Source organism: Mya arenaria, chromosome 8 (genome assembly GCF_026914265.1).
Source record: "Mya arenaria isolate MELC-2E11 chromosome 8, ASM2691426v1".
NCBI classification, from domain to species: domain Eukaryota; kingdom Metazoa; phylum Mollusca; class Bivalvia; order Myida; family Myidae; genus Mya; species Mya arenaria.
In genome coordinates this window covers 31,161,990-31,189,705 of record NC_069129.1, presented here as the reverse complement: position 1 = coordinate 31,189,705, position 27,716 = coordinate 31,161,990, and the positions used below count along the sequence as shown (strand labels likewise).

Here is a 27,716-nt window from a genome sequence, read left to right as displayed (position 1 = left end):
ATATATATATATATATATATATATATATATATATATATATATATATATATATATATATATATATATATATATATATTTTATCTTAAACGCTAAATAACATTTTGTTTCTGAACAATGAATTTTAAGATAGCGACTAGTATATTTTACTGATGCCCTTGTCTTTTCCACGTCTTCGTTATATTGTCTGGTATATTTACCATGATATTAGAATATATTTTTTCCGCGGTCTGAATTTTATTCATGGCTACACCAAAGATTAACTGTTTACAACATTGTGTTTCCATGGTTACTGTGCCGTTCGGTTGCAATGTCTTTCAAAAGCAATTATACGTATAATTGAGTTGAAATAGCCATTTTTATATCATTTCCACTCTTAGACGTATCATACTGACATCATGTATTACATTTTTATACTGCCAAAGGAGATCGTCACATACTAGAATATGGCCATTCGATCAGTCCTTTGATTTTGTTTAAAAAGTAATAATATGACACCTCAATTCAATGCTTAGAATTTCACTTAAATATTATATTTTTTCAGGTAGATATACATGTATTTTAATGATATTTTTTCAAGTAAAATTTTTAGATTTGTATTGAAATGTCATGTTATTACTTTTAAAACAATATCAAAGGACTGAATGGCCATTTTAAGTGTCCCAACTATGAGACGATTATCTTTGTTTAATGTTACTATAGTAACATTGCCAATTCGATCATTAAACTATTTTAGTTGACGCATAATGTACTTCTGTCCAATGTTACATGTATGTTTAATTCATGTACAAATATTAAAACAAAGCGTACATCTGAATGAACAGACATGCAGTTGATAGCACCACTTTAACAATGTGCCAATTCGTTCATTAAATTATTCTAGTTGACGCATAATGTATTTCTGTTCAATGTTACATGTATTTGTAATGCAAATATTAAAACAATGAGAACATCTGAATGAATAGACATGCTGTTAATAGCTCCACTATAACCAAGTGCCAATTCGATCCGTAAATTACGTCTATTGATTCAGGTTTTCCTTTGTTCAAAATCGAACGTGCAATTTTAGCAACGTCATTGCATGAATGGGCATAAAGGAATATTGAAAACGAGTTCAAATATTAACTGGGCATTTTTTATGTATTTTTTCTTCATAAATAAGAACATCAATTCATCAGGGAGTCGAACAGCTTGCAATTGTCATACTTTAAAAATAGCAGACTTTTTTAAATTCCAGGGGATATGGATCCCCCGGCGGGGGGCCAGGGGATGGGTTGGAATTCCGGGGGATTCCACCCCCCACCCCCTCCGCCGGGAGATTTGGCATGTATGTCCGAGGGTCTGTTTCAGTATGAGGGATTCATTCCAAAAGCAGGGTTAAGAGGCTTAGACACCTTTTGAAATTGCTAATATTTATTTAAGGTATTTCCTACTGTTTTTAATACAAATGTTCGAGAGTAAAAAACAATCTTTACAGCTGTTCAATAGTCAAGAGATACAAACTCCCAATCCTGGGGCAGTGACTACGAACAGTCTCAAATCCGAATTCAGACTCAAGATGGCAAAACTTCATTTTATTGTGATTTTCCTTCCATGAAAGCAGTAATGGTTAAAATTGATGAAACATATTACTTTTTGAATGTTTTACTATTATTTACATATATTTTTGTAAAAGAAATGGAATAAATGTGATTTTTGTTCCTTCACAAAAATGCTTTTCTGAGTCTGAGTCTAGACTTGGACTTGAGACTGTTTGTTATCATGGGCCCAGATTTCAGGATTAATTCTGAACTTTAGAACCCCTGTACTATGTTCATCATTTTATTTTCAACATTCTCTATCTACATACCCATTAAAGTGACACTCTTATTCAAAATCAATACATACACCTGTATAACAAACATAAAATTTGAGTAATAAACCTTTAACTACTTCCTAAATAATGCATTTATGGAAAATATTAACTTCTGATAACAAGATTGTAACCGTATATTTAATAGCTGATTACGCAAAAGTATTAAATGATTGGTGAATGCTAAAAGATTTACTGCGATCTACTATCGTCTCAAAGGGTAGAAATACTGTGTTTTCTGCAATTTTCTTTCAAATTCAATCGGTATCTGTAATTACCATTGACTTCTACAATTTTTCTTCCTTTTGGAATATAAAACAATTGTATTAATTGCTGTAAATCTTTTTTGGGAGTAAGAGTGCATCTTTTAATAAAATCAACTCATTCTGTGCCAATCATTCTCGTTCACCAGAGTGATGATGCTATGCGTATAAATCTATGTTAGATTAATCATTATCAAACCTCTTATGAATGAGAATGGTGCAAATATTCATAGTTGGTACATGTATATCTCCATTCACCATTCCATTTAACCCAACCACCTTAATGTATTGTTCATAAATATCATCAATCTTCTAACTGCAGAGACTTTGCAATTCTAATCTAATATTCTATTGTTTCTTTAATTGATCTATTGATGTAGTTATTCCGTTTCAAGTTTTATGTTTAAGAACATAACTGCCAAGTAAGCCGATATTAAAAGCTTAATGTTGAGATTGATTTTTCCCCATGACAATTCATGATTTATGCATGTACCTGGTTTCAATGCAATGCACCATTAGTAGTCTTAGCAATATTGTTATAACAATGCAAGTGATTTTATTAAATCATTTTTGTTTTGTTCTTTTATACAATATATTTTGTTTTATTGTTTTATTCTTGTAAACAAACACTGTTGCTGCGCAATGTCTATTGATATTCAACCTATATTAAATATGTAAACAATTATATACTGTTGTTTTTTACAATGTATTATACTGTTTTACCGGGTTATAAAACTGAACTCATGCTGTCTCATTTGTTGATCTTAAATAAGGCTTTTTGGGCCAATTCTTCCAAACTTTGGTTAAGTTAACAATGTGATTAACTACATCATTCTTAACTTTCAAATCGTTACTGTTCTAGGAGTTGAATGAATACACTTAGGATCTGCAGTGTCCCTAACAATATATGAGATGAGTGTTTCAGTTGTACTTGTTTTATTTGAATGTTATTTATCACATTGTTAAAGTTCTGAAAAATCCACCCATTGATGCATAAACAAGAGCGCTCATCTGATTGTTCCACCTGGACAAGGGGAATAATTTAATAATTATTGAAGTCAGAGTAAGAGGACTTGCCATGCATGTGTGTATTGCCTCTAGCAACATATATACCAATTTTGAAATAAATATCTAAAATGGTTTTTGAGTTATGGGCAAAGATAGAAGTTTTACTACGCTACCGTCACCAACTAAGACACTGACACCAAAATTATGACAACACCAAAACTTTTTTTTTCGCAAAACAGCTAAGCTAAAACATGAAAAGAAGTGTACTGTAATTTGTATCAGTTTATTTGGGAGTAAAGTTTCATGATAGTTCAACAATAAATATATTGTGTTGTGTGCTAAACAATGTTTACATTGAAGTGTGAAATACTTTCAGGAATTACTCCATCAACCTTATCATGAACACTAATCCAAATATGCCAACAAATATCATCAACCAAGTCACATAGAATAATCAAAAACATCACAGGGATGTAGGTAATGTTATGTAGCCATTTCAAATTCAAAGGCCAAATCCCCCTCTGCCCTCCAACATTTCATACATTAGTTTTAAGATGTGTACAGACGAATCACTTTCTTTCAACTTGAATGACTGTGGAATGTTCATTACAGATTTTTGTTTGTAGCAAGACTTAAGCCAATAAAGATAAAAAATGTCTGATATCTATAAAGCAAAAAAAAGGAATTATTAATTAGAACTTGAGCCAACAAAGAAATATACGTCTGGAGTGGTATTCAATATACAACTTAGGTTAATCTTAAGGTCAAACATCATTGTTTTCATTCACACTATTGGTCAGTTATTTATAACAAGCAATCCGATTAGCTACATCGTTCTCATATCTAATTAAGGTCAATATTGAATACCAGCCCTGATATCAAAGCAAATTAAGTTGACAGAAGGAATTATATAGAAATACATGCATATGTATTAACATGGAATGCATACAAACCTTTGGTCAATTTGTATTCTTTGAACAATAAATCGGTCCAACTCAAAACTGTGAAAAATAATCTACCAACATTTTACAGTTTTTACAGATCGATCACAGTTCTCCTGATTTCTGACCTCTACATGATGTTCTAAGAACCAATCACATCTATAATTCATAAAGAAGAGAACACTGTTCAGGTTACTGGATAAATAAACCAAAGGTGGAAAAGTCTAAATAATAAATAAGCATTTATGGTACTTTCATTTGTGAACAAAGAAACATTAATTCCAATAATGTACATTAGTGAACCATTGAGCCATTGTATTAGGGCCATAAGTACCATTTAAGTTACTAAGTAAGTCTGATGGTCAGTAAAAAAGACATTCAATTTCTCAATGAATTTATTATTGCCATAGATGCCCATTGTTTAGCCCAAGTAATTGGAGATTATGTTTCCTACTATTTCAACCAATTTTTGACACCACCCTGACAAAAACAAGAGCACCTCACTCAGTCAATGCTCGTCTTTCTTTTTTTACTCATACCGTGGGCAAATACTAAATTTTTATCAATGCCAAAGTTAAGGGCCTTTCCGTGCAGTATGCATTGTCTCTGGCAACATGTGTACGCAGTTTCATTTGATTATGTTCTAAAATATTTTTTTTTGGTTATATTCAAGCCACAACAGCAAGGCGATACCAATTTTTTTATTTATTTATTTTAAATCAGATGAGATAAAAATCCCTGTAGAAAATTGTTAATTCAGAAAGTCGTACTGGTATATTAAATGAATATATCATGTAAACCAATGATTTATGAACAAAATATACCGAATACTTCATGTCTAGAACTTGGATATTAATGTACACAAGCGCTTATGAAAATAAATGACAACATCTATGATAAATGTTTTGCAAATTAATAATTTAAAGAAAATACCTGATTAGAAACAATGACATGCGGTTTAAAATACAATAATTGGCATTTCATTTTGAAGCAGAAATACTATTTCTATTTTCTTGGAAGATAAACAAATACATGTTGATGCATTGTTTTTTTGTTGTTTTTTTACATTTGCCCCGTTCACAATTCCCAAAAGAATAGTTTTTTCATAAAAATATGACTCAAAATTCACAATTCTAAAAATAAAAAAATCTCTTTAACAGTTAATAAGTCGACCAGTTCAGATATTTTTGAATGCAGCCGAATTCTCTTGACTTTCTTTAAACCAAGCATCATAAGGAGTTCTTTTTTGCATTTGTTTCCAATTTCAAAATACACCATGCCAGGTCTGTTCATAATTATAGGCATTTTATCCTCATTTGCACAATTATATCAGGGCTCTGGCCCCATTCACCTAAAAAAGTGGAAATTAACACTGGGATGATATCCACAACTGTAACACACCCATAAGCAAAATTATTTTATTGTCTTGAATAAATCAACAGTACCAGTACCTTATCTCTACTGAAACATACAAATTAAAGCACTTCTAACTTTTAACATGATCATGCACCAAAGAAGCACAGGAAATATTCTCAGATATAAATTTACCAATACAAAGATAACTGACAGCACTAGTGCCTTCAAAAATAAATATGAGAATCAAAGACATTCACAACAGACAATCAATTAGATAATCTTGGTATGAAAAATGAACACTGAATATATAAAAGAATCAAGCTGAATATTGTTCTTATTTTTTTCACATTGGCCTATAATTTTTTTTTTATTTAAACCTTGAAAAGAACAGAAGACATGAGACAATATATCAGCTTATCAGCTATATCAAAATTCTAATTTAATAGCCTGGTTCAAGACAACTTCATTTTGGCGAATTCTAGCGCGACCTCCAGGGCCTTGGATATTGCTCCCGTGTTACTTCCTGTGGCCTGGGCAGAGAGTTCCTTCCCCCCACCTTTCCCGTTGATCAGACCCGACACTTGGCCCACCCACTTGTCTGCACCAAACTCAGGAGACACAATGGACTGAAATTGTAAAGACAATATTTGTTAGAATAGAAATAGAAATATTTTTTAAGGTAGCAAAAATCAATTCTAAAGATACAGGGTTAAAATTTAGCTATATCATGCACTCACATACCAGTATTTTTGTGTGAGTGTTTAAGTGCTTACTCGAAAAATGACAAAACACACACGCAAAATCTCAAATAATATATTATGATGACATTAGATATCATCATACACAGGCTCAATGTTCTTTTAATACATGCATCCATAATAAAATATAATGTACCCTGGTAATGAAGGTCTAAAAGTTGGCGTTTTTGTTTATCACCATACCATTACAGTCATTAAAATTAGACTTTTGGATGAACAAGCCTGAATTATTATACTATTGCTTGGCATCAATTTTTTTAACAAGCCCTGCTATATAAAATTCAAAATTTGAGCAAACTGGAAGACATTTTATTTGTGCAGGGCTTGCAGGCTTGTGTTAAAAGACAGTTATTCAGTTTGATATCATTATGATACTCCTGAGTTTATCAAGAATTTTAGAAGATTTGACAAGAAGAAAATATCCACTCAAGGAATTTTGCAAGCTTAGGCAAAAGTCACTCACAATAAATAAAAGTTCACTCCCATTTTGCCAGTAAGCGAGTCTAAATTTCTTTGAGATATATTTTTTGCCCTTAAAAGTAACGCTCCATATAATAGAACATATCCCTGCAAAATATTCAATTAAATATTGCCGTCATCAATAAAATGGTTGTTCACCTTAGGTTTTTCAGTAAATCCATGTGGATTATGCAGTTAAGTGTTATCATTCATTAATAAAATATAATCCTATCATTTGTCTGCTGATTGTATGAATGAAAAATTGGGGATTTGCAATAGACATGAAACTAAACCAATCAGATGTTAATATTTATAACTGTGAAACAAACTGAGAGATTTATGAGTAACATGATAACTCCGGACAAACACAGACATGGATTCAACATATTCTTTATGTTTAAACAAAGTTAATTACTGAGAGCAGCCATAATCCGATTTAAGCGTTATATCAATTGTCAAGGTTGTCTGGGAAGGGGATTTTTAGTTAATCCATTGGATCATGCAACCATGTTCTCTGATTTTTATACTTAATATAATCCTATCATTTTTCAAATGTTTGTCTGACAATTGCCAACTGTTTAATTAAATAGTTGCGACCATGTCGTCATTGAAACAATCTGTTACCAATAACAGGATTATATTTTGTAAATAAATAGAAGTCTATGGTTGCATTATCAAATGGATTAGCTAACAACCCCCCGCCAATCGATCACAACAAGTTACAATAATTGCTTGCAACTGGTCAAATATTCAGTAATCAATAAATAAGATCATAAAAGTTTGCTTTTACTACAGACACAACAAGGAAAGTTTCGAATTACCTTAGGCACGCAGCTCATGCAGACAATCTTGCTGTTGTCTGGATCGACAGTGAAGAACATGGCAGCTGTCTCCGGACTGAGAGCCTTGTACTGTTTCATTGCAGCATCCAAAGCCTGCAGGAGAAAATATATAGTTACCATTTTTTTCCCTTAATATTGATTACTATTAATTCTGTGAAATTGATCTTAAAGGCAAAATGCACATGCAAGGAACTCAGAAAGAAAAAATGCTTTGTTAATTTATTTTTTTCCATATTGAATTCTATTAATTCTGTATAAGTGATCTTAAATGTGAATTGCAAATGTCAGAAATGGCAGGAGCATGCAGAGGCTCCTGTTTTCTCTGTTGTACAAGGGGCGTAACTCCAAAACTATTCTAGCCAGAGTGATGGGCCAAATGGTCAACTTCTTTACTGGAGGATCCTGTCAAAGACATTTGGTAAAACCTCAACTATTTTATCTTTGAAAAAAATACTAGCGAATAAGGAACTGTCACAGGAACATGTCAAATACTCCAAAAGGCCTCATTGGACTGATGGTAATTTGTATCAGGGCCTGTATGGACATTTATCCTTCAGTTTCTTCATGTTTTATGTCACTGAACCTAAGCATTTTCTTCAGTTATTGATCAGAAACCGTGGGGATGGACGGACGCACTTTCATTGCTGCTTTATGTGTTTTTTTTACAATAGAAAACACAACTATTAACCTCCTAGCTCTAATGGACACAGACCCTTAACACCACTTTTTAAGTCCCGACAGACACACAGTCAGATAACTACATATATATGTCAGCCTTTAGGGGCATAAAAATAATATAATCAAATCATTTAGGTTGTAATAGAAAGCCTTCAAATAACACCTATAATCTTTTCTTATGACATACTGTTTCATTTAAACCTCTCTTATGTACAAACCTTCGCATTGGAACCAGCTTTAAACTCGTGCACAATGTATTTCTGTCCTGGGTTTTCTGTGATCATCTGTTTTGCTTGTTCCGTTACCGTAGCAACCACAGCGACTTTACGTTTCTTATCAAGATCATCCATTTTCTTTTTGAGGCCCTTGAGCTCACTACGTATATGATCCTTCTGCCAGTATGGAATAACTGACTGCGTTACCTCCTGAAGATGAATTAAAGATTTGTAACACATGTGAACATTCACAAGAAATGTACATTAAGACAACTTTGTAGATTTCAAAACATGGTAATAATGTTATGTGAACAAAGGTTATGAAATTACAGATTTTATACTTAAAAGAAATATGAATACTGTTTCTCTCTGTACCTTAAAGTTAGACACATTAAGGCTATATCAGGGTGAGGAATCATATAACATGAAGGGGTTCTGAGAAAGGTCACCACGGATCACAACCAATGTAAACAAACAAGTGATAATTAATTTCTAAATAACTTTTTGACAGAAAAGATATGAAAATATTACTTAGCCTAACAAACACTATGCTATTTTCTGCTCATACATGTGTGAAATATTTTAAGTTTGCTTATATTTTTTTTGTATTTGGCTAAAATTTCAGCATTGCATCATTCTACAAAATACAGTCAAGATGAAATTTTGGCCATGGATTTCATCCATGTGAGAACCCCTTTGAAGTCACTTGACTCCTCACCCTGTTGATGGCCGATACCATGATAAGTTGCATTAAAAATGTCAAGATGAAAATTTTTATAAGCATTTTAGATTGACTTCCATATACTTCCAGAATGCTTGACAGTATTCTTTACTTGGCAATGTCCATCTAAGTTATTGACATAGGATAGAGAAATGTGTACTCACATCATCCATATCTACAATCATGCGTGTGAGCTGTTTGTCCGTGAACTCCTGACTTTTCTCATTGCTCTCCACTTTTTTCTTCAACTCCTGGACCTCACGTTCCAGCACTTCTGTACGGTGTAAAGCCTGAAAAATGGGAAATCATCTTGGTCAATATCAAATATGGAGAGGAGATGGAAACATCATGATTTATGATTTTATCATGTAAATTATAATAAGTATTTAAGATGCATACAAAATTATGAGTGACCAAGTCTTACATATGATATTATATTTTAAAAGTCAAACCCTCTCAACAACAACTCTTATTATGCTGATATACATGTACCAGTAACTTGTTTTTACCATCACATGAAGAATCTGAATAAAAATGATATTTTAAATTAAAAACATTTTTGGATACATGCATTGAACATGTTCAACCATGTTTTTTCTTTCTAAGATTAAAATATTAGTTCACCTTCATCGCCTCAGCCCCAGTGATAGCAATGATTCTGCGGACTCCCTTAGAAATGGCTTCCTCCGACACAATCACCATCTTCCCGGCATCTCCTCCCTTCCTCAAGTGCCTGATATACATGTATGTAACTAAGTGTAACCACGATATAATTTTTTACATTTTTACATGTAGTATACAACAGCCTTTGAACATATGAGCAATTTCCACAATGCAATACATAATCGGTGTCTAAGTAAACATTCAGTTTGACGACTTTAAAATTAAAATACACTGAAAGACAATTCATAAAAGAATGGGGAATTGAAACTTGGGGTGTTTGAAACATCGGTTCCTTCAAGATTTTAGCTCAGACCCCGGCGCCCTCGAGCGATAGCAGTTTTACTGTAATGCCAAGGTTTATATAATATGTATAGGAACCTACCCCACTATTTTGGTGTAAGTTACATGACTTACGTTCCACCACAGAACTCCAGTGAAGTGATGGACCCTCCCGGGCCCATAGGGTCAGCTAGCAACTCCTCAATTGGTATGCCCACAGAAACTACCCTTACTGGATCAGGGTAAACCTAGAAGAGAATTTAATGTTTCCTATAAAATGGTATCCTAATCATTTATAGGGGATGTTCATAATGATTATTCAGCACAGGGGTACATCAAACCAAAGACCCTTTGGGAATAGGGGATGACATTTTTTTTCTTAGAAGACTGTTACACCATAGAAGTATGTGATCACGCTCTTTCTTATTGCATAAATGTGTTTCTAGACCAACCACAATACGATCGTAACGATTCTCCTTTTTTACATGTGAATGATATGCATCCACACCATACAAGTATGAATAAACACCTTTCCAGGACAGTAACGGACCGATATGCATACAGACCCTAGTTCAACATTTTTTTGAGTCAATAAATTTTAGGGGCTGTGAAAAAAAAGGGGCGGGCAGGAATTAAAATCTATAGTTGCCTTAAGTCTGAATATGCATCATATCATAAAAATTACCTCATCAAAGACAGCCCTCAGCCCCTGGATAGCCTTTGCTTCTGCCAGCGGTGTCTCCTTGGCATAGACAGGCTTATTTTCAGCAATCACTTGATTCACAATGTCTTCTGTCTTCTTAACTTCAGCGACTGTCATCGCTCCCTGCGGAAGAAAATTTATATTTGTAATTAACTACAAGTATGTTACTAAATGATTGAATTAATGACTATCCTCTCATGTTAATTGCAGAACATTTTTTATGAAGTTCCTTTTTGAACTTTGTGATTTTTTTCCCCTTATACTTTTGTTTTTTCGTCCAGTTACCCCCACAAAAAAGACCACACTCTTTTGTGCCAACGAGAGTGACTCACCATAAGTTAAAAAAAAAAATTTCACAACCGTTGTAAAATAAATGTAAAAATTAAAAAGTAGACTTACAAGAGCAATCTCATGAATAAATATCTCAGTAACTGTAGATATAACGGTACTAACATAAAATATTGCAAACAGTTCAACCTCTCTTACGTCAAAAAAGTAATGTACCATACCTTTGCAGAGAAGTCAAATCTGAGCCTGTCTGGTGCAACAAGGGATCCTTTCTGGTCGGCCTCTTTCAGTACAGAGCGCAGTCCAAAGTTCAACATGTGTGTTCCGGTATGGTTCTTCATAACTGCACATCGTCGTTTCTGAATTTCATAGTAAGAGAATTTAGGCATTACATAGCTCTTAAATGGATTAATACCGAGATTAATTATCAGGAAAAAAACAACATGTATGACTGTTCTTTTCAGAATGAGGTTATTTACATCTAGAAGTCTGTATAAGAGTCTCCATATCCATACTTTTTCCCCACAACTGGTAGATCTACGATCACATGTCTGCATTTAACATCATTCAAGGGCCAAATTTAGCAAGTGCTTAATTATTATATAGTGCCGAGCGATATATCTGAAATCACCCAAAAAAAAACACCATTTAATTGTAGTGTTAGTATTTTAACTTTTAATGACCACCAGTTATATTGCAAATTAAATGTCCATAAATGAGTGAAATGTATGTAATCAAGACATAGCATTCTTATCTTTGCAAAATATTTGATAATAAAAACAACAGATTAGGTGATGCTGTAATAAGGGTGTTACTGAGAAAACGTGAGTCTGTTGTTGTTCAATTGAAAAAGGGGCATAACTCAGCATTTATTGAAGCAAGAGTTATGGGCCTTGCTGTACACATGCATTTTTTCACTAGCAACATTTGTACCAAGTTTCATTTGAATATCTTGAACAGGTTTTTAGTTATGGCCCAGATTAATGATTTTGCATGCCCCAACCGAAGCAACAACTCGAAGACGACAATATCTCAACTATTTTTCTTGGTAAATCAGACAAGATAACAAATGAAGTTACCATATCTTGGAAAAAAGATCTGAAAATGTCTTCCAAGTATAGAGTAAAAAGCCAGTTTAAATTACCTCGTCAATTGCCTGTCTGACAGTATCCCCCACTCGTAAAGTTCCCTCTATCACCCCTATGTGTAGAACATAGCCTCCACGCACTTGAACATTGCGTACTGTGAACTCCACATCCTAAGAGAAAGAAACATGTTGGGATTATTAACTAACATGGGATTATTGACTAACATTATGAATATTACCAAGAAGAATAGGGTAAAAGTGTTGAAACATAAATGTATTTATTTTTAATTTTGTACCTGTAAATAATCATTCATTTTTATTCATCCAAAAACTTTTGAAATCTTATCAGCTTGTTCTTTATAGAAACTAGAAAAAGAGCATGGCAGAGCTAATACATATGGTCAACTGTTCTTGCTATTCAATTGAACAAGGTGCATCAATAAAAAATTGTTAAAGCCCGAGTTATTGGCCATTCTAAACACCTGCATATTGTCTCTGGCAACAGTAGTACCAAGTTTTAGTTTAGTATGGCCAAGATTGAAGTTTTTGCACACCAATGCTACCGCCTCAGACAATGACATCGATGCCACAGCTATGACAATACGTTGTCATGTTTTCCGTTAAAATAAAACAAACTTAAAATGACATACCTGTTGCCCATTCCTTTAGCCCCAAATCCAATATTCTTACCTCCTCATTCTCTTTCACCATAAAACCCTCATCCAGATTTTTATCCCCCAAAATAAACAGAGCTTAAAATGACAAATGTGTTGCCCATTCCTGTGACCCCAAATCCAATATTCTTACCTCCTCATTCTCTTTCACCATAAAACCCTCATCCAGATTTTTATCCCCCAAATTAAACAGAGCTTAAAATGACAAATGTGTTGCCCATTCCTGTGACCCCAAATCCAATATTCTTACCTCCTCATTCTCTTTCACCATAAAACCCTCATCATAGATCTGTCCACCCTGCTCGGCATAGAAATATGTCTTATCAAGGAGGACCCCGCACTCCTGACCAGTTGTAACCTCCTGCACAAACTCCTTGTTTGTTCGCAGAGCTAGGATCTTCCCCGTACATGGCACAAAGTCTGGAAAATTGAAATGATATTTTCATTAGAAAGCATGGTTCACTTACTTATGAAGGAGAAATTAAATTTGTTTCACTTAGGAAAAATAAAATCAACTTATAGTAAAACTGAACCTGAAAGTTCTTAGTTTGTTCGCTTTGCTCAACTATCACTTTGAGGATCTTGGAAAAAACAAGGAAATAGCAATTTACTATCAAGACCATTGAATACTGTGACATAAATGTGCACAGGGTATTTGGTAATTGCATTCCATTTGATATTCAACAAAACAATACTTGAATCATCAATCCTTATACCTAATAACAATATAAGATTTCTAGAACTTCTGCGAAAGATTAATTACTTTTCACAATCTTGAGGAACAAAACCAGTGCCCTTTAGTGGAAAATCTATACCGGTATGTTATTTAACTTCTTAGTTTGAAATTCTTAAGTATGCCATAGAATATAAATACATTTAATTTATTGCTCTCTTTTTCAAATAGGAAACATGTGTAATCAGCTCACATGTAGAAACGACAATAATATACGAAGACAAGTTCAAATATATTTGAGTTGGCAAAACAGCCTAAATGAAACTGACTGAACCGAAATGATATTACGGTAGTCTTTTTTGCCTTAACATATATTTTAAGAAGGAGAAGTTTTGTTTTGGCTGTTTCTGGGGAAGACATACATTTAGATATAATCTTTGACTGACCCCCCAAAAACAGCCCTGAAAAAAGAAATTAAGAATAGAAACCTGAAACCTACTGTAGTTGCCATTATCATCAACAGAGTAGTTGTACTTAGGGGAATCATCGGTGGGTGCAATGCCCTGTGTCTGAAGGTCGTTAATGGCATGTACATTCAGGTTGATCTGATCGTTCCGGACACCACCTGGACCTTGGGACATCTCCTACATGGGATGGAAAAACCACAGCTTGTATTCAGCTTTTATTATTTAAAAATAAATTTGTCATAAACCTTGTCACACTTTCTTTAATGCGTATAAAATTTAAATTGAACTTATTTCTAAAGCAAAAATAAGTACACAAGGATTGGACCACCAGTTTTTACAACATTAGCAAACAGCCCTCTCCTACTGGTAAGATTGAATTCTTCGAAAATAAATGGCACAGTCATCAAGGTTCTGCTGGTCAAGTAAAGACAAATGCCTCTGACCCAAGATTGAGTCTAATCAGGCCTCTCAGAATGGACACCAGCCCTATGGTTGCTTTATTTATTTGCTATAGAGCACCTAACAACTAACTCCTATGCAACCATGACAGCAATGAGCACCAACGTGATCCACCTGTCTAGCATTTTTCGGCCTCACAGTTAGCGCTATTTTGATTCAAAGTGTTGCATAGAAAATCCGCATATAGAAACCATGTGGGCTTTCTGAGGGTTGGGTCTAACCTTTGCCATATTTTTTCTATTGGTCATTTATATTTTACTTTTAACCAGATTACGCTTATTTGATTCAGATTTGTTATTGGAGCTCCTGTATAGTACTCTCAAATAGCACTATTCTTTTACAACTAGGCCCTTGGTCAGACCTTGAAAATAGACTACAGTGTGAATCAAAAATCAACTCATACAAGGACATGTGCATGTACATTAAGCTGTTTTTACTACCATCTAAAATGAATCAGCATAGACTCATACCTGAGCTTTCTTCTTAGCTTCCTCATAAGCAACCATATCAATCTTCAACTGCTTCTCTTCTGCCATGAGGGCGGTCAGGTCCACAGGGAACCCATACGTGTCATACAATCTCCATGCTACATCCCCTGGTAGGGTAGTGGTATCACCCATTTTGTTAATGGTCCGTTCCAACAGTCGGCGTCCACGGTTCAGTGTCTTTAAGAACTGTTCCTCTTCATCATTGATGATGTCTTTAATCTAAACATAGAGTCACAAATCAAAACAATAAGTGAACGGGTTTTGAAATTGAAATACCTTCAGGTAAAAACAGATACTTGTACTTTTGTTGTATTTATTTTATTTATCACAGCAAAAAGCTGCATCTAGATATCATACTTCTCATATTGCTATTAAAACATACAATGCTATTTAACATAAATGCTATTTTAAAGACATTTGTACCAATTTCATCTTTGAACTATAGACACCAGCGTGAGTCATGCCATCTTTAAAATGAAGCTTTGTACAAATCAAGTTTTTCAAACATCATCCCTGAATTATTACCATATCTGGGTCCTTTTTAACCTCTGGGAATGCACCACCAAGCAGTTTAACCACACAGTCTACCATGCTGGCAAAGAAGCCCGGCTTTGCCCCTAGTTTCTCTGTGGCATAGCGAACGGCACGTCGTAGAATACGTCTCAACACATACCTGAAAAAACAACAACAACAGTGGCTTGTGTCAAGTGTTTTGAAAGCTTCATTATTGTTACAATAGTCACATGATATAAAGGCAAATATTTCAGGCTTTGCTTCAGACCAGTGTCACTTCAAACATGTTAATATCAAAGTAAGGGCTTGCAAAGGGATGCAAAATATCCCATCTTTGCTCAAAGTGTCACTTAATCCATTTCAATACATGTCCTTGAAAAAAACAAAGATTTTTAAGTTTCACTTATATCAAAGCCAAGTGATTGATTGATTGATTTATTTTCTACAGTGCAATTTAACTGTTCAGGTATAAAATTGTATCTTTCAATTCATTTATCTGTGCAGTAGACTCCTTTCTCAAAACAAGGATAAAGCTGTTTATTCCTCACCCTCTGCCAGTGTTATCTGGTCTGCCTCCATCAGCAAGAGCAATAGTCAGTGTGCGAGCATGATCCCCCAACACTCTGTACGCCATGTCAATACCGTCAACGTCATCTTTCCCCACTTTTCCAGTGTATGGACGGATGCCTGTTGTCTGAATGCAGACAATTATAACACTATTTAAAATTCAGTCCTATGTGTTGTTTTAAATAAATTTCTGCAAGAGTAGCATAGTATGTGATGTCAATATCATCAACATCATATTTTCCCACTTTCCCTGTATAAGTGCAAGCCTAAAACTGTGCTCTGCCAGAGATGTACAGAAATATTCATAAACGTCTCCGTGGCCTATTGTTTAAGGCGTCCGCCAACGGAGCTGGAAGTCATGGGTTCTATGCCTGGCCACGTCATACAGAACTAGAACTGTAAGCCATAGGCTAACGAATACCCCCCACCCCTCCATGTCTAGGTTGTTTGCCCTGGAGTTAGGCCGGACAAAGCTAATTTTGCCTACAAGGGGAGATAACTCCAGTCAGGGTCATGTGACCTGTACCAAATTCACAGAGGCGAAAGTTTACAACATGGCCATTAATTTCTGAAAGTTTGATAAAGATTTGTTGAATAATAACAAAGATGAATCCCGGAGAGGGCTTATTTTGCCTACTTTAACACATCAAGGGGAGATAACTCCAGTCAGGGTCATGTGACCTGTACCAAATTCACAGAGGCGAAAGTTTACAACATGGCCATTAATTTCTGAAAGTTTGATAAAGATTTGTTGAATAATAACAAAGATGAATCCCGGACAGGGCTTATTTTGCCTACTTTAACACATCAAGGGGAGATAACTCTGGTCAGGGTCATGTGACCCGTACCAAATTCACAGAGGCGAAAGTTTACAACATGGCCATTAATTTCTGAAAGTTTGATAAAGATTTGTTGAATAATAACAAAGATGAATCCCGGACAGGGCTTATTTTGCCTACTTTAACACATCAAGGGGAGATAACTCTGGTCAGGGTCATGTGACCCGTACCAATTTCACAGAGGCGCAAGTTTACATCATGGCCATTAATATCTGAAAGTTTGAAAAAGATTTGTTCAATAACGACAAAGATGAATCCCGGACAAAAAAAAACGGACGGACAGACAGACAGACGGACAGACAGACAGACAGACGGACAGACGGACAACCCGATTCCAGTATACCCCCCCAAACTTTGTTTTGGGGGGTATAAAGACGTTTCAAGTTGGTACACGTAGCATTCTTGCCTGCCGCTCGGCATTTAAAGGGTAGTTCTTGGAAAATGGTGTAATAAGTATTGGTTTAACCCTGGAAAGTTGTACCCCAGCTCTTCTATTAATTCTTAAACTACTTTTACAAAAAAAGTAGGGAAAGTAGGGCTTTTTTAAGAAAAAGTAAGGAAAAGTAGGAGCCTAACAAAAAGGTAGGGCAAAGTAGGAAAAGAAGGTCCCGCTTGAAAGTCTGTAAAGGTCAATCCCCTGCACAACAATATTACCTTTTGTATAAAGTCAAACAGTGGCACAAATAGGTCTGTGTCATAGTTTGACTGTTTCCTCTGTATTACAGAAACCAGTCTCTCCAATCCCATACCACAGTCAACATGGCCTTTGGGAAGAGTTTTCAACTCTGTTGCTGACTCCCTGTGGAATAACATTTCAAGTAAATTTCAGGTTAAGATTTAAGGTCATAGATGGTGGTCTTGGTCAGAGATATATAATTATATAAAACAGCATATTTATTCTTTCTGTCCCTGACTGATTCTGACACATACAGAACAGATCAGATATATTATCTTACAAGAAATGAATAACATTTAGCTCCATTTTCTTGACAAGAGGTTATTACTGGTGGCCATAACAAATTTGGAGGTCTTGAAACAATTGTACAATTGTTTGCTTGTCAAGGCAAATTATTTTATTTATTTTTTTAAAAGAGGCATAACTCAACAATTATTGAAGCCAGAGTTATAGACCGTGCTATACATGTGCATATTGTCTTCAGTAACATGTGTACCAACATGAATATTCTGAATGATTTTTGTGAAATGGATTTTTTTCATCCTCATGATGACAACACCAATGCTATGACAATTCATATTTTTCTTTGAGAAATAGTAGATTTAATAAACATTCATACTTTCCAATAGACTTTTCATGAACTGACTAGCATACAGTGGTCCAAATTAAGACAAGCCCTGCATTGGTAAAATATCTTTCGGGCTTGCTAAAATTTTGAATTTTATATAGCAATTTGATGCCCAGCAATAGTATAAGAATTCAGGCTTGTTCATCAGAAAGTCTAATTTAGGTGACTGGCTGTCCATTGTAAATTATAATGGTTCCAAAAAATGATTATAATGTTGAAAGAATTTCAATAAGAATATTGTATTCCCTAACCTATTATACTGCATAAACACAAGATTCCAGATTTCTAGCACGTCTGGGACATCCATATTGACGAGGTGTTTCGCGTTTCGGCCTCCTATCCGGTCATAGTGGATCTCGGTACACGGTCCGCAGGGGCCCGTTTCCCCCATCTCCCAGAAATTGTCTTTCATATCAAATGGCATCACTCTGTCTTCAGGTACACTGAAAATTGGAAACACATAAAATATATTTGTACATACCGTAATTATACAATGTATAGGACGCAGGCAAAAAAAGGTGAGAAAACATGCATAGTATAATACAGTACACGTTTAAAGTGTACAATTTATCACCTTTATATTTGGATGTATGAAAGGTACAATCATGACAAATTAGAAAGAGTTTTATAAATATGCAAAATATCAAATATTTCAAGCTTTGTATTTTATATTTTATTAATTAACTATTGCGTATAAGACACAATACTGGGACAATCGCAGTACTAATACTTGACAATTGACCCAGATAAAAAAAAAATAACTTCGAATTGATGACTTCCAGAAAATGCCGAATTCTGGAATATTTTGCAAATAATACTCACTATTTTACGGCAGTTGTGCTTATAAATATTAACTTCCCAATCAACTGATCCCAGTACACACCCAAGACTGAGCCAGATATCTCTTGTGTCATTGTCTGGTTCAAGTCCCATCTCTGGACTCCCGCCAAAGTAGGTTACATACAATCTGTCTTTCTCCATCTTGATTCGCTCGGTCAGCAGCTCCCAGGCCCATGTACAAGCTTCTTTCTGTGTAAAAAATTAAAATGTTTTAAAAAAAATCTGATGTATTAGGGTTTTGAGAAAAGCTCTTTATAATAACCTCAAAAATGACATTTCATAAATCTTGACACATATACCTTGAAGGCTTGAAGCATTAAGAGATCAATGACTTCATTCATGGGGAAAAAGTAGGGTTAAAATGATTTTGGAGTCTTGTCAAAAATCGATTGTTTACAATTGAGGTCAACAACCATTGATTGCATAATTTCAGAATCGATAATCGCTAGGTGTCTGTATTCTTAAAAGAGAAATGAATGGAAATGTGTTTTTTTCCACTTTTAATATGTTCATGAATAGCACTTTATTGCTACATTTGCTAAATGTTTAGAGGTAAATACTTCTTTAAAAAACAAAACAAGAATATTTTTTTTCTTAAAGAGGATTTTTTTTTCCTGGGTAGGGGACAGATATATATACTTTTTCAGGTAGAGCCGAAAAGAAGGCCGAAACAAAGTTTAAAGTATAAATTATTTAGTATTCAGCTAAAACTCTTAAGCTTAACTTCGAAAGCAGCTTAACTTCAAAAGCTTTCTTCCAAATAACTAAAATTTAAATACATCTTCTTATTCTTCTATAACATTTACATTAAATTTAAACATATGGTAAAAACTTTTGATTTCTATTAGTTACATTATTGAAAATTAATCATTTTATGGCCTGACAGATTATTTCTATGATTAATTTTTATCAAGACTGATATTCAATCATTAGGGTTTCCCTGTATTTTGGTTATGTATCCCTATTTCGTATAACTTTGAGCATGAACCCAGTAACTTATACATCAAATACACAAAAAAAAATTAACAGAGAGAGACCAATAACCTCAAAAATTGTTTTCTTTAAAAAGAGTGTCACAATATTAAATTTATATTTTACACTGCCTAGGCCTAAAAAAAAAAAATTGTTTGGTTAGGGTTACATCCTTAAAAAAAATAGGTAGGGTAGGTAGGCTTTTTTTATTTTTTTATTTTTTTTTTTTTTATTAGGTTTTATATAAGAATATAATTTTCATCATTGGAGAATGGTGTTAAAACTATCTTCTGTACAAGCATTTAAGGTTTAAACTTAATATTAAAAAGCAATTAATTTTTTTTTTTTAGTTTTTCATTTTTTTTTCAAACTGACTATAAAAACGGTAGGGTCGGCGCCTATTCCGTAGGTAGGGTCGGGTAACCCGAACCAAATGTATTTTTTTTTTAGGCCCTATTCTAAAGTACTTTCTATGCATGTTGGAATCCATAGAGGCAAATAAAATTCATGCCCTCACAAGCTATACATATAACGAACCTTGTAATAGTCTCCAAATGACCAGTTGCCCAACATTTCAAAGAAGGTATGATGGTAGACATCCTTGCCCACATCATCCAGATCATTGTGTTTACCACCCGCACGGATACACTTCTGGGAGTTGGCTACTCGCACATACTTTGCCAGGTCACTGTTTGGATCCACTGTGCCCAGAAAGATGGGCTTGAACTGTTAATAAAATTATTTATATTTTAAACTATGGCATTCAGTGTTCTTTCAACATGGCATGTTCAATGTTGTGAAAATAACACTGTTTTGAAATTGCCTTTCATTTATTGCTATTTTTGTGATTTAAAATGATACAAATTTCGTTCAACAGAACATATAATTTTCAAAGGCAATTTAAATGAGTGATACGTTTGCCCTTTAAGTTCATATGCAAGAACCTTCTTCATTCAAATATTGGCAAAAGTCATGAAAATAAATGACAAAACTTGTTTCATTTTGGTAGTATTTAATTATTTTATTTAAAAGATCAATTTTCATGTTATTCAAAGAAACATTTTATACATGAAAAATGGTTCCTACCTGGTTCATTCCTGCATTGGCAAACAACAGAGTGGGATCATCAAGGGGAATTGTTGATGAGGAGTGGACATAGATATGCTCCTTCTCCTTGAAGAAGTCAACAAACAGGTCTCGGACCTGGTCTCCAGTTAGACTTGTATCCATTCTTGTTCTCTGTGAAAATATAAAAATTCTGATGTCAGCTTTGCTCCGCTTTAAGTGACAGTGTTTGGTGTGATTTATATCTGTCACATTCAGAAATTAAAATTTCACTGAACTAATAAAAAAGTTAAGTCATTCATTTCAGATCTTTACAACTATAAATCCATATTGGTTGAAGACAGAAAGATAAAGCATGCTAATCAGGCCATTTCAATTTTTTGATGTTACACTTGAATTTATTATTCTATTTATTTACGTTTAAGGTCCTGTTATCACACACATGTTAATCTAGGTCTTTTTAACAATACATAATGACACTTTATTAGAGGATATGACAATTTATATAATTACTGTCCTATCATTTCGTACAATTTAAAAAAAACTACCTTTCAAACCTTAACACTTCGACGGACAGCAGTTACATCAGTCGAATGAATTTAGAGAAGCAGACAAAAAATCGTTTAATTTATATACATATGTAAAATCCGAAAATAATTATCCGGAATATCAACACTTAACAAAATGTTGCATCATTTTTCGAGTATCACTCAACGTTGTGCAATGATAATTAGCAGAAACAATACATGAGAACAACCATATGACAATAAGTCACTTACACTCACAAACAACACTGGAACAGCTTCCTTCTCCAAGATAAAATAAACGTGTTTTAACTGCCAGTCACCGGTCTGCAAAAAATTGTGCCCTACAGTACAGTACAGTAATTTCCAAAGGAGGCAGACAACAGTTGCTTAAACACACACGAGTTTCTGAGGTTGCAAAATTTACATACAATTTTGCAAAATTGATAAGTACTTATAAAAGTGATAAACAGGTCATTGAAAAAAGTTATCTTTTTAAAGTTGTTTACAGATTTTACTAAATTTTGAGGCATGCGTCTAGCTGACACAGAGTTAAAACCGAAAGTGAAAGTAGGTGTCATGCACTGTTGACATTATGCTCTTGTTTTCTTTGCTAACCTCATGAAAAACAATCTTATTTAGATTGTATTTCTGTCTTCTACATATGACTTTTTGGTTTACTTGAAGCTTTTTAAAGTAAATTGATCTGAAATGAGCTTAAATAATGGCACAGGTACTTGACACAAACTTTTTTTAATGTTCTATATGGGCTATATACTATAATAAGATATCTTAATAAACATATATATAGGCCGATTTTTTATTATGTGACTTGCGCCTGTGAATAATGGTATTGCAAAATTTATCTTTATACAACAGTTATAATTACAGATCAAATTAATATATAATACAAAATTTATATGAACTACTTAAATAAATAGTATAATTTTAACAAAACAACTATAAGCATTTCCCAACATACATGTTAAATGCATTTTTGATATGATTGAATATGTTATTCAATACATGCAAACGTTGACAAATACAGTCGGGTAAGGGATTCCGAATCAGTAAGGACAAATCCAGTGCTGTATTGATATTAGGATAGTCAGTTAAATGAAACAGTACTTGTTCAGGAGCTCATATATATGGACTAGATTTATATCACTTTCAAGTATGACGCCACAGTAATGATGTCAAATTAACGTGGGCAGCGAAGTAACACATCGCCCCATACTTTGATGTTACTTTGATGTCCGGGTGGAATCCAGGCGGAATTGGCAAAGTGAATTCCGCCTAGAGTATGGACGGAATCATTATTACGCCTGATATCTACACATGTTTCTTGTAGATTCTGGGCGAACAATTATTGGAAGTTCCAGGCGTAAACAAATTACGGGCATATTTCTATACTTTAACAATAGTGTGGCATGGAATTTCGTACTTCGGTTTTTCTATGCAACCTTTTGGGCAGAATATCCAACTTAACATTTTAGTGGAGCCTAATTTTTGAACTTAGCCATATTTTCAGCCAAAAAAGCAAAAATAATATGAAAGTCATGAGAAATTATTGAATTGTTTTTGTTCCCTTCAGAAAGGAAAAAACATAAACATCTTCCATGTTATTATCTGTACACGGCATACTCCTTGCAAAATAAATGATGCAACAAAAATATAAAACCACAAAGGAAAGTCAAAAACATAATGAAAAAAACAGGACCCCATGATAAAAATTTACACTCTGTTTTCATGAACTTTAAAGTCCACTTAAAATGTCACTTATGACACTTCTTGGGATATTACATCATTAATCACTTATATCTATTGAACTAAACTCGGCCCACTTGGCTATAAATAATTAACTTCCACTTGATTCGAGACCATCACGCGCAATACTGTGCTACAATAGTTGACTCACCGACAAGCCTAAAGGGCTATCAATGGGGTACAGGATCCAGCTGTTAATAGAAACTCACCTTATCTTACCCCAATCTGGTCAGATTTCCCTCTGAGCACCTTAACCTTTATTTACTTTATTTCGGTCATGTGTTTCTCAAGATGCTCACACGGAAACCATTCCGCCCTCAATACTTAAATATATATTATTCAAAGTACACCTGGTAAAATTCTCTGTCCTGAACTTTTAGTTCAATTACGTGTCAATTCCAGGCGAAAGATTTCGTACGGTTCATTATTGTTGCTAGCTTGACCCCGAGCCAAACTTTTTACCTGTGTCACGGTACCGATACCTACACATGTGGTGAGGTGTGTGAGCGGTCCGGTAGCTCAGTCGGTAGAGCACTCGCCCTGATAACGAGGGGTCGCGGGTTCGAACCCCGGTCTGGCTTCACACTTTTCTCACCCTGTGACACCAGTGAAGGGCTGTATGACCAAGCTTGGTTTATAAGGCTCCCAGGGTCTAATTTTAAAGTCTATAAGATGAACAGGAAATTACTGAGTCAAGAAAGCCACAATCATCTCATCATGTGTCAAGGCTAGGAATGAAACAGGAAGTATACGAGAGAATCAATTTTTTTCATTGTAAGGGGTGTCTCCACCAAGTGAGTTTGTCCTGGCAGTCTCAATGGTATTGTATCTGTGAGAACCAATTGAAAGACTATTGATGAAAAATTATAATTTAAGTACCAGTTGTTGAGTATCACGGTCAACTCATTATACATAAGAGATGTTGTTAGATATTTATACGGGGTGTGAGTATATAAACTTAAATCCATGTTCATAGTTAACAAAATTGATGCTATTTTAACTAAACAGAAGGGTAATCTAAAATAATATTCAAAATGGGAGTCTTCTAATCACTAAATGTAAAGGATTTGCTGTATAAAAAATCATAAAAAAATATGTTGATATGGAAGGATTGCTAGGAAAAAAATTATATAAATGTAATCGAGTATTTGATTTTGAATACCAGGTTAAACAAATACCAATGAAAGAATCCCCTCAGCATTTTATTTCTGTGACTATATAAATAATGCACCAGTCAATTGTAACCACGGCCCCCCCCCCCAAGGTCCGGGGAATAGAGGGGACTTTGACTTTTGGTCAAGCCAACCTCGGCTAAAATCCCCGCCCTGCGGGGACAAACATATGGTAAAATCCCCGCCAAATGCCCCCGCACCCCAGGGACCCTAGGTAAGGCCCATTCCCCGCTATATTTTAAGCGAAGACAAAACCACCGCATTTACCCAGCAACCTGAAAGGTAAAAACACTGCCCATTTCCCCAGCTATCCCCGGTATACCCCCAGACCTAGAGGGGCCGTGGTTACAATTGACTGTTGCATAATATTGAGGCAAAGCATTGTAAAATTCTTAAATTTCAAAGTATATAAATCAAAATCAACTGCTATCACTATTCAAAGACATGTGTTGAACGTCTAGATAAGTGTTTCATAAAAATGGAGTGAGACCATTCAAATACATGTAAATCCAAACTATAGTTTTATTACAGATCAGTGCAGAATGAAAGCAGGCCAAAAACCACGGATTGATCTCTCCTCTGAAAGATTCAAATGGGTATCTGAAAATTTTGGAATTTGCAGTAGAGTTGTCTACCTTATTATGTATATTTTTCCATATAGTCATTTTTAGCTCAACTATTCGAAGAATAAGGAGAGCTATACTACTCACCCAAGCATCGTATTGGCATCACATCTTGGTAAGGTTTTGCATGAAAGCACCTTTAGGTCATTATCTCAGCAAATGCATCATGTATTGCATTAAAACTTTAGATATGTATTCCCAACTATTCAACCTACTTAATTAATCAAGTTAGATAATATAATGCAAATTATTGACCTTTTGTATTTGACTTAAGGTTAAGGTTTTGCATGTAAGCGCACATAGGTTAATATCTCAGCAACTACTAGATGTATTTCATAGAGACTTTATACAATGGAACTCAACCATCCAGCCTACTTAATTAACCAAGTTAGATAACTATAGTTTGCATTTATTGCAAAATAATTGCCCTTTATTATTAGACTTAGAAATTATGGTTAAGGTTTTGCATGTAACCATATTTAAGTCAATATCTAAGCAAAAACATCATATATTGCATTGAAACTTTAGATATGTATTCCAAACTATCTAACCTACTTAATTAAAGAAGTTAGATAACACTTTTTTGAATATAATGCAAATAATGCCCCTTTATTACTTGACTTAGAAATTCTGGTTAAGGTTTTGCATGTAAGCACACATAGGTTAATATCACAGCAACTACTTGATGTATTGCATTGAGACTTTATACAATGGTACTCAACCATCCAATCTACTAAATTAACAACATCAGATGACTCTATTTTGCCTTAAATTCAAAGAATGGCCCATTTTTATTCGAAATAGAAATTCTGGTTAAGGTTTTGTATGTAACCACATTTACGTTAATATCTCAGCAAAATTTTTTTTATTATATTGCATTGAAACTTTATACAAGGGCTCCCAGCCATCCAACCTTTTTAATTAATCAAGTTAAATAACTCTATCTTGCATATAATATAAATTTTTCCCCATTATTATCCGACTTAGAAATTCTTGTCAAGGTTTTGCATGTAAGCATATATAGGTTAATATCTCACCAACTACTTGATTTATTGAATTGAGACTTAATACAGTGATCCATGCATGTTTTGCCAAAACTATTCAATTCTTACACTGAAAAGCTGGGGAATAGTCGAGCGCGTTGTCTCTGAGAGAGTTCTTGTTTTATAACAAACAACGGTTTTGTTGTAACTGCAAATAGAAAAGTGCCGCACATGGTCACAGGGTGTGACATTTAAAAATATTTGCATACATACTTTCAAGGTTATTTACAGACCTTAAAAAAAGATGATTTAAATGGACAAATTTAAAGAATAACTCTATGACCCTTGTTTGCTTGCCGTGGTTCATACATACATAACGGTATCATTACTTCATAAACCATTTACAATTGTTTTTCAGAGTTATGAAGATCCGATGTTTGATTATCTGCAGGAGCAACAGAAAAAGGACAAATCGGAAAGGTTCTAAATCTGTATTTATTCATTTTGTTTTCTAAAGAAAATTGTTGGCAGATATTAAGCCCATACATGTCATGACCCCTGTTGGAGATAAAGGTTCCCAAGTAGTTTTATCAAACCCCGGTCATTCTTTGGGGCCTCTAGTTTCCGAGCAAAATCTTCTCGGACGCCTTCTAGAAATGTGGCTTTTATGTAAGCCATCACCCAATGCCAAATGGATGTTTTATAGCTCTTATTTAATATTGCCAGAATGTTTATGATTTATATTTTATGTAGCAAGTTTTATAAAAGATAACAACTATAGAACTCTTCTAATAGAACTCTGCAATAGCCAAATTAATTTAATAAGGGTTATTATTTGTGGAAGATGAATTTCTTAGTTATAAAAGGAGATTTGCTTTACAGAATAGCTGAATTGAAGGCTATACTTGCATCTTCAAGCACGTCATCATCAGACAGCGACAGTGAAAGCAAGAAAAAGCGGAAAAAGAAGCATAAAAAGCACAAGCATAAGAAAAAGCATAAAGGCAAAGATGATGACTTGGACAAGGATGGTTCCAGCACTCACGACTCGGAAAGGGATAGACAGAGGTCTAAACATAGAAAATCCAAGAAGAGAAAATCTAGGAGTAGGAATAGAAGTGATAGTAGTGAAAGTTCCAGTGATGACAGAAGGACAAAAAGAAAACACAAGTCAAAACATAAACATAAAAGGAAAGACTGATAATGTACATTTCAATCATCATAATGCTTTTTCATACATTTTAGTTGATTTTATTGCACACTTTTTTGTGCAGCTTGAAGCTCTTGTGTTATCTTCTTTGTCTATTTATAACTTTGGTTATGGTGTGTTAAAAACATTGTCTGCAACCACGTACTTAATTCTGTTATACTTCATAAGCACCGTGGGACAATTGACTGACAAAATTTTTGTTTTGATAATTGTACAAGAGGCAGGGGAGACAATTCTTCTTCCACTGGATTCGCATGTTACAATTAAATATTCTTAAATAAACCTGTAGCACCAGCAGCTTCTATGGTCAAGTGGTCTTGACAGCTGACAAAAATTATGGACTTAAAAGGCAAACTTGCTTCAATTCTGGCTTTTGCCAGAAATGGGAAAAGCCTATGAATAGCATCAGGTACCTTGCGGAACAAATGAAACTGCCTTTTTAATTATTCATGTCAGTTTAGGAAAT

General features: G+C 34.3%; 2 protein-coding genes across 6 annotated transcripts; one reads left to right on the top strand and one right to left on the bottom strand.

Annotated features, from left to right (window-relative positions):
* Positions 1 to 3,387: 3,387 nt before the first annotated feature.
* Positions 3,388 to 21,899, bottom strand: LOC128242925 (alanine--tRNA ligase, cytoplasmic-like). Of its 4 annotated transcripts, none has more exons than XM_052960363.1 (20): positions 21,751 to 21,899; positions 20,993 to 21,145; positions 20,444 to 20,632; positions 18,978 to 19,123; positions 18,346 to 18,537; positions 17,445 to 17,589; positions 15,933 to 16,078; positions 15,397 to 15,544; positions 14,854 to 15,090; positions 13,957 to 14,101; positions 13,035 to 13,204; positions 12,168 to 12,281; positions 11,245 to 11,382; positions 10,718 to 10,858; positions 10,168 to 10,280; positions 9,715 to 9,823; positions 9,255 to 9,380; positions 8,373 to 8,579; positions 7,456 to 7,569; positions 3,388 to 6,043 (listed from the first exon to the last, which is right to left on the bottom strand). In XM_052960363.1, the coding sequence occupies exons 2-20, from the start codon at positions 21,134 to 21,136 to the stop codon at positions 5,870 to 5,872; spliced, it is 2,898 nt and encodes a 965-aa protein (XP_052816323.1). In that variant the 5' UTR covers positions 21,137 to 21,145; positions 21,751 to 21,899; the 3' UTR covers positions 3,388 to 5,869. The 4 variants fall into 4 exon arrangements, with proteins under 4 accessions (XP_052816323.1, XP_052816325.1, XP_052816324.1 ...); XM_052960365.1 differs by having other exon boundaries at positions 21,757 to 21,850; XM_052960364.1 differs by lacking the exon at positions 21,751 to 21,899 and adding an exon at positions 21,520 to 21,667.
* On the top strand, positions 21,823 to 27,547 carry LOC128242927 (retinitis pigmentosa 9 protein homolog). Of its 2 annotated transcripts, none has more exons than XM_052960368.1 (4): positions 21,823 to 21,908; positions 24,966 to 25,030; positions 26,459 to 26,520; positions 26,923 to 27,547. In XM_052960368.1, exons 2-4 carry the CDS (start codon positions 24,977 to 24,979, stop codon positions 27,239 to 27,241), a joined length of 435 nt encoding a protein of 144 aa, XP_052816328.1. In that variant the 5' UTR covers positions 21,823 to 21,908; positions 24,966 to 24,976; the 3' UTR covers positions 27,242 to 27,547. The 2 variants fall into 2 exon arrangements, with proteins under 2 accessions (XP_052816328.1, XP_052816327.1); XM_052960367.1 differs by lacking the exon at positions 21,823 to 21,908 and adding an exon at positions 22,074 to 22,228.
* The last annotated feature ends 169 nt before the right edge of the window (positions 27,548 to 27,716 follow it).